Genomic DNA, 14094 nt, shown 5'->3' with positions numbered 1-14094 from the left:
CTGGCCCTCATCGCCGACTTTCACCGCCGGCACCCTGGACAACCAGGTAGGTCACCAGGTGGTGCCCCTGGGGGGGGGGGGGTACTGTCACACTCTGTTTCACCTGTCTTTGTGATTGTCTCCACCCCCCTCCAGATGTCACCTATCTTCCCCATTCTTCCCAGTGTATTTATTGCTGTGTTCTGTTTGTCTGTTGCTAGTTCGTCTTGTCTTGTCAAGCTTACCAGTGGTTTTTTTCCGAGCTCCTGGTTTTTCCTAGCCTGTTTTTTTTCTAGTCCTCCCGGTTCTGACCTCTTGCCTGCCCTGACACTAAGCCCGCCTGCCTGACCATTCAGCCTGCCCTGACCTCAAGTCTGCCTGCCGCCCTGTACCGTTTGGACTCTAACCTGGTTTATGAACTTTAGCCTGTCCTCGACCTGCCTCTTGCCTGCCCCTTGTTTAATAAATATCAGAGACTCGAACCATCTGCCTCCTGTGTCTGCATCTGGGTCTTGCCCTGTGTTATAAAACCAGCTTCATGAGGAATGCTTTTCCAACAGTCTTGACGTAGTTCCCACACATGCTGAGCACTTGTTGGCTGCATTTCCTTCACTCTGTGGTCTAACTCATGCCAAACCATCTCCATTGGGTTGAGGTCAGGTGATTTGTAGAGGCCAGGTCATCTGATGCAGCACTCCATCACTCTCCTTGGTCAAATAGCCCTTACAGAGCATGATGGTGTGTTTTGGGTCATTGTCCTGTTGAAAAACAAATGATAGTTCCACTAAGCGCAAACCAGATGGGATGGCGTATTGCTGCAGAATGCTGTGGTCGCCAAGCTGGTTAAGTGTGCCTTAATTTCTAAATAAATCAGATAGTGTCACCAGCAAAGCACCCCCACACCATCAGACCTCCTCCATGCTTCACCGTGGGAACCACACATGCAGAGATCATTCGTACACCTACTCTGTGTCTCAAAGACACAGCGGTTGGAACCAAAAATCTCAATTTGCACTCATCAGACCAAAAGGACATATTTCCACCAGTCTAATGTCCATTGCTTGTGTTTCTTGGCAAAAGCAAGTCTCTTCTTCTTAGTGGTGTCATTTAGTAGTGGTTTATTTGCAGCAATTAGACCATGAAGGCTTAATTCACGCAGTCTCCTCTGAACAGTTGATGTTGAGATGCGTCTGAAACTTGAACTTTGTAGCATTTATTTGGGCTGCAATCTGAGGTGCAGTTAATTCTAATGAACTTTTCCTCTGCAGCAGAGAACTCTGGGTCTTCCTTTCCTGTGTCGGTCCTCATGAGAGCCAGCCATCATTGCGCTTGATGGTTTTTGCGACTGCACTTGAAGAAACTTGAATAGTTCTTGACATTTTCCATGTTGACTGCCTTTCATGTCTTAAAGTAATGATGGACTGTCATTTCTCTTTGCTTATTTGAGCTGTTCTTGCCATAATATGGACTTGGTCTTTTACCAAATAGGGCTAGCTTCTGTATACCACCCCTACCTTGTCACAACACAACTGATTGGCTCAAACACATTAAGAAGGAAAGAAATTCCACAAATTAACTTTTAACAAGGCACACCTGCTAATTGAAATGCACTCCAGGTGACTACCTCATGAAGCTGGTTGAGAGAATGCAAAGCTGTCATCATGGTGGCTACTTTGAAGAATCTCAAATATAAAATATATTTTGATTTGATAATTTAGATCTTTTTTTGGGTTACTATGTGAATCCATGTTTCATTTCATAGTTTTGATGTCTTCACTATTATTCTACAACATAGAAAATAGTACAAATAAAGAAAAACCCTTGAATGAGTAGGTGTGTCCAAACCTTTGACTGGTACTGTATGTGACATATATTTCTGCCTTATATACACATACACTGTATATACTAAAGTATGTGGACACCCCTTCAAATTAGTCGATTCGGCTATTTCAGCCACACCCATTGCTGACAGGTATATAAGATCGAGCACACAGCCATGCAATCTCCATAGACACTGGCAGTAGAATGGCCTTCCCAAAGAGCTCAGTAACTTTCAACGTAGCACCGTCATAGGATGCTATCTTTCCAATTAGTCAGTGAGTCAAATCTCTGGCCTGTTAGAGCTGCCCCAGTCAACTGTAAGTGCTGTTAATGTGACGTGGAAACATCTAGGAGAAGCAACGGCTCAGCTGCAAAGGGGTGGCCACACAGGCTCACAGAATGGGACCGCCGAGTGATGAAGTGCGTAGCGCTTAAAAATGGTCTGTCCTCGGTTGCAACACTCACTACCAAGTTCAAAACTGCCTCTGGAAGCAACGTCAGCACAATAACTGTTCGTCGGGATCTTCACGAAATTGGTTTACATGGCCGAGCAGCCGCACACAAGCCTACGATCACCATGCGCAATGCCAAGCGTCTGCTGGAGTGGTGTAAAGCTTGCCGCCACTGGACTGTAGAGCAGTGGAAATGCGTTCTCTGGCGTGATGAATCACGCTTCACCATCTGGCAGTCCGATGGACAAATCTGGGTTTGGCGGATGCCAGGAGAACCCTACCTGCCCGAAAGCATAGTGCCAACTCTAAAGTTTGGTGGAGGAGGAATAATGGTTTGGGGCTGCTTTTCATGGTTTGGGCTAAGCCTCTTGGTTCCAGCGAAGGGAAATCTTAACGCTACATCATACAATGACATTCTAGATGATTCTGTGCTACCAACTTTGTGGTAACAGTTTGGGGAAGGACCTTTCCTGTTTCATCATGACAATGCCCCTGTGCAAAAAGCGAGGTCCTATAGAGAAATAGTTTGTTGAGATGGTTGTGAAAGAACTTGACTGGCCTGCACAGAGCCCTGACCTCAACCCCATCGAACACCTGAAATGCCGACTGTGAGCCAGGCCTAATTGCCCAACATCAGTTCCCGACCTTACTAATGTGCTTGTGGTTGAATGGAAGCAAGTCCCCGCAGCAATGTTCCAACATCTAGTGGAAAGCCTTCCCAGAAGAGTGGTGGCTGTTATAGCAGCAAAGGGGGGACCAACTCGAGCAGGCGTCCACATACTTTAGGTCATGTAGTGTATATGTGCATATATGGTATGTACAATACCTATACAGTGCATTCGGAAAGTATTTAGACCCATTGATATTTCCACATTTTGTTACATTACAGCCTTAATCTAAAAAATGTTTTTTATTATTCACTCATCAATCTACACACAATACCCCATAATAAAAAGCGAAAACAGTTTTTGTGAAATTTTAGCAAATTTATTTAAAAAAATTAAAAATGAAATATCACATTTACATAAGAATTCAGACCCTTTACTCAATACTTTGTTGAAACACCTATGGCAGCGAATACAGCATTGAGTCTTCTTGGGTATGACACTACAAGCTTGGCACTCCTATATTTGAGAGTTTCTCCCATTCTTCTCCACAGATCCTGTCAAGCTCTCTCTGGTTGGATGGGGAGCGTCACTGCACAGCTATTTTCAGGTCTCTCCAGAGATGTTTGATTGGGTTCAAGTCCGGAATCTGGCTGGGCCACTCAAGGACATTCAGAGACTTGTCCCAAAGCCACTCCTGCGTTGGTTTGGCTTTGTGCTTAGGGTTGTTGTTCTGTTTGCCCCAGTCTGAGGTCCTTAGTGCTTCGGAGCAGGTTTTCATCACTGATCTCTCTGTACTTTGCTCCGTTCATCTTTCCCTAGATCCTGACTAGTCTCCCAGTCCCTGCCGCTGAAATACATCCCCATAGAATGATGCTGCCACCACAATGCTTCACCATAGGGATGCTGCCATGTTTCCTCCAGACGTTACGCTTGGCATTCAGGGTAAAGAGTTAAATCTTGGTTTCATCAGACCAGAGAATCTAGTTTCTCATCGTCTGAGAGTCCTTTAGATGCCTTTTGGCAAACTCCAAGTGGGCTGTCATGTGCCTTTTACTGAGGAGTGGCTTCTGTCTGGCCACTCTATCATAAAGGCTTGATTGGTGGAGTGTTGCAGTGATGGTTGTCCTTCTGGAATGTTCTCCCATCTCCATAGAGGAACTCTGTAGCTCTGTCAGAGTTACAATCTGGTTTTTGGTCACCTCCCTGACCAAGGCCCTTCTCCCCCGATTGCTCAGTTTGACCGGGCGGCCAGCTCTAGGAAGAGTCTTGGTGGTTCCAAACGTCTTCCATTTAAGAATGATGGAGGCCACTGTGTTCTTGGGGACCTTTAATGCAGCAGAAATGTTTCGATACTGTACCCTTCCCCAGATCTGTGCCTCAACACAATCCTGTCTTGGAGCTCTACAGACAATTTCTTTGACCTAATGGCTTGGTTTTTGCTCTTACATGAACTGTCAACTGTGAGACCTTATATAGACAGGTGTGTGCCTTGTCAGATCATGCCTAATCAATTTAATTTACCACAGGTGGACCCAAATCAAATTGTAGAAACATCTCAAGAATGCTCAATGGAAACAGGATGCACCTGAGCTCAATTTAGAATCTCATAGGAAAGGGTCTGAATACTTATGTAAGGTATTTCAGTTTTTGTTATTTGTATACATTTTCAAAAATGTCCAAAACCTGTTTTCGCTTGGTAGGGGATTGTGTGTAGATTGATGAGGATTTTAGAATAAGGATGTAGTGTAACAAAATGAGGAAAATGTCAAGGGGTCTGAATACTTTCCGAATGCACTGTATGCTCATATATGTTACACATGTAGTATTCAAATGTTTATTACATATATGTCCCTTATATGTCACAATACATGGTAACAATATGTGTTAACATATACGTATGTTACCGGAGCAGTATTTCAGTAATACTTGTTGTCATGGTAATAAATCATTAGAACAAACGACACAAAACACAAAAAAACGTAATGTAATCTTATTCATAGATGTTTTTGTGCTGTTTTAAGCCGTTCCCACTTGTCCCTTTATTGCACCCGGGAAGCGCTTCATGACCGCATCTGTGGGGGGAAAGCAACAAATGGAAAGCAACAAGTTTAATTTAATAAATTGAAATTGACCCCAACCTTGTTGATTTTTAAATTTATACTGAGAGATTGGAAATTATTTGTTGTTTTTCTATTTACCCAGAGTCAGATGAACTCATGAATACTATTTTTATGTCTCCATGTGCAACTTGGAGATTATTTAAGTTAGCACGCCACGAGACATAAGTCATATTCTTTTTAAAATATCATGACAATACCAGCACACTGTCAAATGCTCATTTGCAATTGATGAACAAAAACCTACTCACCAGTTATTGCAGTCACATTTGTCAAGATCCAATCCGTCTTTTTTCTCCCCTTCACTTTTAGCTTTGCCACCTAAAACTGTTTAAAGGAAATAAATTCTGTGTAATAAATAATTCTCCAAAGTCATAATGACACAGCTAGATATTTAAATTTGAGTTAGGTCTGAAGATAATGACTCTGGCTTATCTGTACAACGCAACAATAATACATAATACACAGATACATACTGTACCACAGCCACTATCGCATAGAGTTAGAATGTGTAAACCGGACATTCCCATCCAATAGAGGGTTGGTTTGGGTGAGCAACAAGGAGCCTCTTTTCACAGGAGATGTATCTCCGACATATCGCCTGCATTGAAGATGGAGACCCTCTACAAATGATCAAATGTGACTGAATCTTCTTCAAACTATTGAGCCTGAGAAAGCTCCTCTCTCACCCCCAAGGCACAGGCTCTCCTAGCCATGATCTAAAGGCCTATGCCCCTTCTAGTAATTCTAATTATATATTCCATACAATCTCTGTACATACCTCTCAAGTTTCTTTTAAGCATCATATCGATGTTGGCCTTCTAGGCAGAGTTGCAAAGAAAAAGCCATATCTCAGACTGGCCAATAAAAAGAAAAGATTAAGATGGGCAAAAGAACAGACGCTGGAATGAGGAACTCTGCCTAGAAGGCCAGCATCCCGGAGTCACCTCTTCACTGTTGACGTTGTGTCACAAATGTTGAAGCCGTGTTGAATGGACCAAACTGCAGCAGGCGGAATGTGGATACTCATCTTTTAATATTTTGAAGCAAAGTATTCACAGAAAACAATAAACAATAAACGACTTCAGACAGGCTACACGTACAAAATAATAGCAGTGTTAGCACAACCACCCAAAAACCCAAGTGACAAACATACTCCTAAATATATGACTCCCAATCAGGAACAACGATAACCAGCTGTCCCTGATCGGGAGCCACACAGACCAACATAGAAACAAAACACCCAGAACCCACATACACAGACATACTCTGCCACGTCCTGACCAAAATACTACACAACTACACCCTCTGCTGGTCAGGACGTGACACGTTGAGACTGGTGTTTTGCGGATACTATTTAACCTCTCTAGGGTAGGTGGGACAAAATCGTCCCACCTACGTAACAGCCAGTGGAATCCCGTGGCGCGTTATTCAAATACCTTAGAAATGCTATTACTTCAATTTCTCAAACATATGACTATTTTACACCATTTTAAAGACAAGACTCTCGTTAATCTAACCACACTGTCCGATTTCAAAAAGGCTTTACAACGAAAGCAAAACATTAGATTATGTCAGCAGAGTACCCAGACAGAAATAATCAGACACCCATTTTTAAAGCTAGCATATAATGTCACATAAACCCAAACCACAGCTAAATGCAGCACTAACCTTTGACGATCTTCATCAGATGACAATCCTAGGACATTATGTTATACAATACATGCATGTTTTGTTCAATCAAGTTCATATTTATATCAAAAACCAGCTTTTTACATTAGCATGTGACGTTCAGAACTAGCATACCCCCCGCAAACTTCCGGTGAATTTACTAAATTACTCACAATAAACGTTCACAAAAAACATAACAATTATTTTAAGAATTATAGATACAGAACTCCTTTATGCACTCGCAATGTCCGATTTTAAAATAGCTTTTCGGTGAAAGCACATTTTGCAATATTCTGAGTAGATAGCCCGGCATCACAGGGCTAGCTATTAAGACACCCACCAAGTTTAGCCCTCACCAAAGTCAGATTTACTATAAGAAAAATGTGATTACCTTTGCTGTTCTTCGTCAGAATGCACTCCCAGGACTTCTACTTCAATAACAAATGTTGGTTTGGTTCAAAATAATCCATAGTTATGTTCAAATATCCTCTGTTTTGTTCGTGCGTTCAAGACACTATCCGAAGTGTAAAGAAGGGTGACGCGCCCGACGCGTTTCGTGACAAAACATTTCTAAATATTCCATTACCGTACTTCGAAGCATGTCAACCGCTGTTTAAAATCAATTTTTATGCCATTTTTCTCGTAACAAAGCGATAATATTCCGACCGGGAAACCCTGTTTACGTTCAAAGGGAGAGAAAATAAAAACATGGGGTCGCCTCTTGCACGCGCCTCAGTCTCATTGTCCTCTGATAGACCACTTACCAAAGGCGCTAATGTTTTTCAGCCAGGGGCTGCAAAGACATCATTCAGCTTTTTCCCGCCTTCTGAGAGCCTATGGGAGCCGTAGGAAGTGTCACGTTACAGCAAAGATCCTACGTTTTCAATAAAGAGAGTCAAGAAGCCCAAGGAATGGTCAGAGAGGGCACTTCCTGTACAGAATCTTCTCAGGTTTTTGCCTGCCATGTGAGTTCTGTCATACTCACAGACACCATTCAAACAGTTTTAGAAACTTTAGGGTGTTTTCTATCCAAAGCCAATAATTATATGCATATTCTAGTTTCTGGGCAGTAGTAATAACCAGATTAAATCGGGTACGTTTTTTATCTGGCCGTGCAAATACTGCCCCCTACCCTCAACAGGTTAATGAAGCTGCCAGTTGAGGACTTGTGAGGCGTCTGTTTCTCAAACTAGACACTCTAATGTACTTGTCCTCTTGCTCAGTTGTGCACTGGGACCTCCCACTCCTCTTTCTATTCTGGTTAGAGACAGTTTGCGCTGTTCTGTGAAGGGAGTAGTACACAGTATTGTACGAGATCTTCAGTTTCTTGGCAATTTCTCGCATGGAATAGCCTTCATTTCTCAGAATAAGAATAGACTGACGAGTTTCAGAAGAAAGTTCTTTGTTTCTGGCCATTTTGAGTCTGTAATTGAACCCACAAATGCTGATGCTCCAGATACTCAACTAGTCTAAAGAAGGACAGATGTATTGCTTCCTTAATCAGAACAACAGTTTTCAGCTGTGCTAACATAATTGAAAAAGGTCAATGTGACCAAAGATATGACTGAAACAGGAACCAACTTTGCCAAGATTCATGTCATATTTGACTCTCTATCTTACTAATTGATTGTATAATGAACACACATATGATTTCAGTTTGTGAGTGTGTGATATGGGGGTTGGAGACATTATAAAGAAAATATTTTAGAAACAATGGCAACATTGCCATGTTGATCTGAGCCTTGCTGTTGAAAAACCACATTAGTGTCCGACTTTCGACTGTCGCAGATGCAGTTCCGCCAACTTTACTCTTCAACTTTGTCTACAGTCTATGAATGATGGCTATGAATGTCATCCTATTGATTATGAGTGAAATACTGTGATACATTTTAGAGAGATAATGTCACCTCTCTGGAGAACTGTGTGGTATGACCCAATCTAGTTAGGAGGGTTGCCAACTGGGGTGTAATCATTAGTCCAAACTGTAGCAAACAGTTGCAAATGGAAAACATTTTGCAATGAAAACTATACGTTCTATTGGAAAGATTCCGTTTGGTCCCTCTGCATTTTGTTCCGTTTGCTTCTGTTGGTTCTGTTCCTAGTGAATAAACCCATTTTAGACAGACAGACTGACAGTAGAGCAAAACAGAGAAAGTAGGCCTAGAGAGAAACAGAGACAGTAAGCTTAGAGAGAAACAGAGACAGTAAGCCTAGAGAGAAACAGAGACAGTAAGCCTAGAGAGAAACAGAGACAGTAAGCCTAGAGAGAAACAGAGACAGTAAGCCTAGAGAGAAACAGAGACAGTAAGCCTAGAGAGAAACAGAGACAGTAAGCTTAGAGAGAAACAGAGACAGTAAGCCTAGAGAGAAACAGAGACCGTAAGCCTAGAGAGAAACAGAGACAGTAAGCCTAGAGAGAAACAGAGACAGTAAGCCTAGAGAGAAACAGAGACAGTAAGCTTAGAGAGAAACAGAGACAGTAAGCCTAGAGAGAAACAGAGACCGTAAGCCTAGAGAGAAACAGAGACAGTAAGCCTAGAGAGAAACAGAGACAGTAAGACTAGAGAGAAACAGAGACAGTAAGCCTAGAGAGAAACAGAGACAGTAAGCCTAGAGAGAAACAGAGACCGTAAGCCTAGAGAGAAACAGAGACAGTAAGCCTAGAGAGAAACAGAGACAGTAAGCCTAGAGAGAAACAGAGACAGTAAGCCTAGAGAGAAACAGAGAGCTAGAGACAAAGATACTGAGCTGTTCCAATGCAGATTCCCATGCAGAGTTAAACCAATGAAAGCTCCCTCTCCCACATTGTAATCTTTCATCCATTCAGGGAGGTATAATTAGAGAAGATCTGCTCTCATCTCTTTCTCTCTGATGGGGCCTTAAATTCCTGCTATTTGACTCATTCAAATGAGAGCTGGTGAAAAGGGAACGACAATTGGACATTTAAATGGATGCTTGAAAGCACTACGAAACAATCCGTTGCGTATGAGAAACGCTGCAAAAATCCTTGAAAAGGACACCTTGTGCAGGTTCTGTTTAAACGACTGAGTGGAATGAGTGCCACTTGAATGACTGACCTATTCTTAGAACCAATTTAGATCCTGTGGGATAAGATTGAAAGGTACAGTCAAGGAAAACGGAGCGCACTCACTATAGATTGTTTATGAAGCTAGAAACATTAAGGATAGTGCATCTCATCAAGCATCTACTGCTGCTCTAGGATATGAGTATAGGGACCTGATCCCAGATCAGCGCTTCTACTCTGAGACCCTTTATAAATACAGGCCCTGGCCATTTGGTAGTGAGTCTTTGTTTGCGCGGCTCATTGTCACACAACATGTTGAGAGAACAGGATGTAGTATCACTGAAAGCAATGAGAAGAGCTGGAGCTTTTTAATAGATAGAAGTCAACGTGTCACACAAACATCAATCATATCCACATGTTCAATCTAACACTGATTCTGATTGTACAGCTCTTAATTAAAACTAAGGAATCTTCCATTGATCACGATAAATGTGTTGAAGAACAAAGAGCATGCAAAAAGGCATTCTGGTAAAAGTACAGAATAATTACAAAATATACTGTTAACAACTCACACTAGTATCATCCAGCTTCATCACTACTGATATGGAACCCAGCTACTGCACATGTACTGAATAACACAATATGAATATACCCTCAAGTGAATCAATAAAGACAGTTCAGCAATACAACATAAAGAGGGGAAATGTAGCAAGAAAAACATAGCTTTACTACTGCTGTCAATAGGTAAGATAATGTGATGGTAGAATGAAATCAAACCCACAATGTGGAGAACCCCCCCCCCCCACCCCGCACACACACACACACACACACACACACACACACACACACACACACACACACACACACACACACACCTCCTCACTCTGATCTGCTACATGCTGGTCTCCAAGGTGACCAATTTCACTAAAGCGCTCCACCACAGGGCTTGATCTCAGTCAATCTCAGTCAATCCAGACAGAAGAAACACCTTGGCCGCATTTCATTCCAACAAGTTGTCTGCTCCCCTTTGTTCTTGTTCAATCCCGTACACAGATCTGACTTGACTGGGTAGTAAGTGAACTGTGGTAGGTGAGCTGTGCTAAGGGTGTTGTGGTGTGGTAGGGGGGCTGTGGTAGGTGTGCTGTGGTAGGTGTGCTGTGGTAGGTTAACTGTGGTAGGTGAGCTGTGGTAGGTTAACTGTGGTAGGTAAACTATGGTAGATGAACTGTGAAGCAATAGCTCTACCTAGTGCCCACCATAATTGATTCCCTATCAGATCAGGCAAATGGAGTAAACGAGTGAAGGATGATAAGGGCGATAACCAGGGGAGGGAGCATCTTTGTGTCCCTAGAAGCCTGGCAGCAGCTCGCTGAGCAGCACCTCCCTCTCTCCCAGCAGCACGTCTCTCTTCAGACTGGTCCCCTTGTTCACCACCTTCATCTTCATGGCCAGGCTCTTGACCTGGGTGGCGGGCACCGCGTCAAAGAAGAAGTCCTCGTTGAACACGGGGTTCCTGCTGTTCTTGATGATAGTGCTCCTCTGCTTTTGCTGCTTGCCCGGGTTCAGGTACAGAGACACGCAGCAGTTGATGCTCTTCACGTCCGTTTGTTTGTCATACAGGTCCTCGGCGGCGAGCACTCGGACCCTCAGCCGGGCCGTCTCGGCGTCGTAGTGCATGCTGATCCTCAGCGTGCCGCCCTTGTGGAGGTTGACCGAGTGCTCGCGCTGGAGGTCTGAACTTGCCCCCCCGGAGCCGGTCCCCTTGCGTCCGCGGAAGGCGGGGGAGGGAGGGCAGCGCAGGCGGCGGCGCGTCAGGTTGGGGCTGTTGTCGGCTGAGCTGCACTCGTCTGTAGACAGGGAGCTGTGGCGCGCCAGGGTACGCTTGGCACGAGACACCTAAGGGGGAAATCAAATCAGGGATGGGAAGGGATGATAATAAATGTATTTTTAAAACACTGTATATATAAAGTGATCATCCTTATGGTTATCATCCTTACTGTTTACCTTGGCCTGCGTCTCCTGGGTGATGGATCGGAGGAGGGAGGCGGAGCGGGTGAGGAGAGGGGAGGTAAACGGGGAGGACTCGGCTGAGGAGCACGTGTCGCTCTCACCCCCGCTGAAATAGCGGTAGGGGTTGGGGTCAGAAGGGGTCAGGTGGTTCCCCCCCTGAGTGCGTCTCTGGATGCCCGGGGAGGTGTGGGGGCTGTTGGGGTTGCTGTGGAACAGGGACTCCTTGCGGCGGGTGTGGGGGCTCTCCACCAGCGTGGAGAAGCCGTACGAGGTCTGGGCTTTTGGGATGTAAGGCAGGGACATGGCTGTCTGGGACTGGGGGTCTGCATTGGTGTTAGGGTCTCCCCCCTCCCCTACCCCGCTCCCCGGGTCGTCAGCGCTCTCTATCTGGATGACGTGGCGGTTAGCGGCCCTCAAGAGGCTGCGGGTGTCCCCAGCCAGCCGGGAGAGCAGACGTGGGCTGCGGGGGTTCCGGGTGCAGTTGCCCTGGGTTTGGCTGCAGATGGTGTGCTCCGAGGCGGAGGGGCACAGAGTAGAGCGGGGCTGGGTCTCCGGAGTTAGGCACTCTGCCTCTGAAGGGCAGCAGATGAGTTTGGGGGGGATGAAGAAGTCAGGGATCTTATCAGGGGTGATGATGTTGTTATAGACGGAGATGGGGCCGGTCTGGTTCTGCTGCTTGTCCCCTGCCGATGCAGAGTGACCATTGTGAGAGCCACGGAACTTCTCCAGGAGCCACATGCTTCCCTCCAGGGCCTGAACCTAGCTGCAGGCACAGGTGGACAGGAAGTGATGATGTCATACAGTCACAGGTAGGTAGGAAGTGACATCACCTTGAGTCAACATGTAAATCAAACCATGGCATACAGACGCAGACAGATACGACGAGTCTCAATATTGTGAGTTTATGTCATCTCCTGCTTCATCTCCTAAACTGCACTGATGTCAGGTGAAAGCAATATGTCAAGTCAACTTAATTTGCTATCACCTGCCACCTGCCTCTCAAAACAGTTTGGATCAAGGAAATCATGCAAGTTGAGGAAGCCATGTTAGGCTATTGAGATGCACCCAGTGCCTGGTGAAATGTCAGAGACACCACAGGAGAGCTTCCATAGCAACTCCAAACCAAAGCATTTCCCTATTATCAGATAATTGAACATCACAGCTGTTGTGGAATCATTCCAAGAAAAATCTGAGGCTGTAAGGCGAAACTGCAAGTCCAAACGTGTTGCTAAGCACCAGCTTGCTCCAGCCTGTAGCCTATGCCTTTTAAAGCTTATATTGAATCGCCCCCCTGCGGTATTCAATTCAATCGAATCCCGATTGCAGTAGGCTATTACGCAGTAGCGTATGATTATTCCTTTTTCTGTAGTCTAATTAAAATATTTTTGCCTAATAAATCCTGGTGGACTATAGACAGGACTGATTAAATCCAGTCCTTGTGATATAATAGAACAAATAAAGATTGTTCTCTATCACTGCACCTCATTGATGAAAGTCTCTAAAATCCTTGAACATGAAATAAATCAGGGTAAAAAAAGTAAATTCAGTTTTAAATGTGTTTGCTTCCCCTGAAGGCACCGACTTTGATAAACGTGAAGACTTCCCGTAAGTGCGCATAAATGCGCATAACCTATCATATCCAAGACAGGTAAAGTCAGTCTAGTCAGATTTATGATTCCACCAAACAAAGACATATATTTGCATATCAAATAAAAAAAAATACACGGTTATCTATAATCGAGGAGAGAATGTAATTATAAAGATATTTGACATTGTGCGCAGCTGACCAACTTTTACGCACTTTAGGCGGGATGGTCCGTGAAATGAGAACCACTTGTAAAATAGACACAGACAAAATCACGGTCACTGATTAAAAAACAGTTACTGATGAGTCTACAAGCAAAGACAACCGGAGGACCTGTTGCATCACTGGAACTCATGGATCTCACCGTTGCGCTGAAGTGTTACTCTCGCTCTCCTGCTGAACTCCCGATAAAAACAGAAAATGTTCCAACTTCCCTCACATGCGTCTGTCCGTGTCCCCTCAATACTTTCCGTAATTCACCTCACATGGGTCGCCTAGCTAACCTACTTTATGCAGACAGAGTAACCTAACTTTTGGGCACCAAAACACATAGTTGGGGCTCTGATGATTCAGTTTCACCTCTGGGTTATATATGGACCCCGCGCGCCGCGCTCTCCATGGTGACTGGAAACCAGTGGGAGGTTCCCAAGCTGTCCACCCGCCTTCCTTAAAATAGGATGTAATTTGCTTAAATACGTGTTTTGATGTTAACCGCGGGGCAAATCATTGTTTCCTTGCTATTTCGTATAGCCAACTCATTGTATTTGCAAACAATAACATTAACGTTAACGACCTCCCTGTCTGTGGACAAGATTATTCCTCCTCT

General features: G+C 44.3%; 1 protein-coding gene across 1 annotated transcript; it reads right to left on the bottom strand.

Moving 5' to 3' along the window:
* Positions 1–10489: 10489 nt before the first annotated feature.
* On the bottom strand, positions 10490–13885 carry LOC106569510 (C2 calcium-dependent domain-containing protein 4C). The gene is made up of 3 exons (XM_014140926.2): positions 13633–13885; positions 11678–12446; positions 10490–11569 (listed from the first exon to the last, which is right to left on the bottom strand). Exons 2-3 carry the CDS (start codon positions 12419–12421, stop codon positions 11021–11023), a joined length of 1293 nt encoding a protein of 430 aa, XP_013996401.1. The 5' UTR covers positions 12422–12446; positions 13633–13885; the 3' UTR covers positions 10490–11020.
* Between the last annotated feature and the right edge of the window lie 209 nt (positions 13886–14094).

Source organism: Salmo salar, chromosome ssa14 (genome assembly GCF_905237065.1).
Source record: "Salmo salar chromosome ssa14, Ssal_v3.1, whole genome shotgun sequence".
Lineage (NCBI taxonomy): Eukaryota > Metazoa > Chordata > Actinopteri > Salmoniformes > Salmonidae > Salmo > Salmo salar.
Note: the sequence above shows the minus strand (reverse complement) of the source record. Positions and strands in the feature narration are given on the sequence as shown.

Coding starts and splice junctions, on each gene's coding strand:
- LOC106569510 (XM_014140926.2), bottom strand. CDS start 12,421: ATGTGGCTCCTGGAGAAGTTCCGTGGCTCTCACAATGGTCACTCTGCA. Junction 11,570..11,677: donor CCCAGGAGACGCAGGCCAAG/GTAAACAGTAAG, acceptor TTTCCCCCTTAG/GTGTCTCGTGCCAAGCGTAC.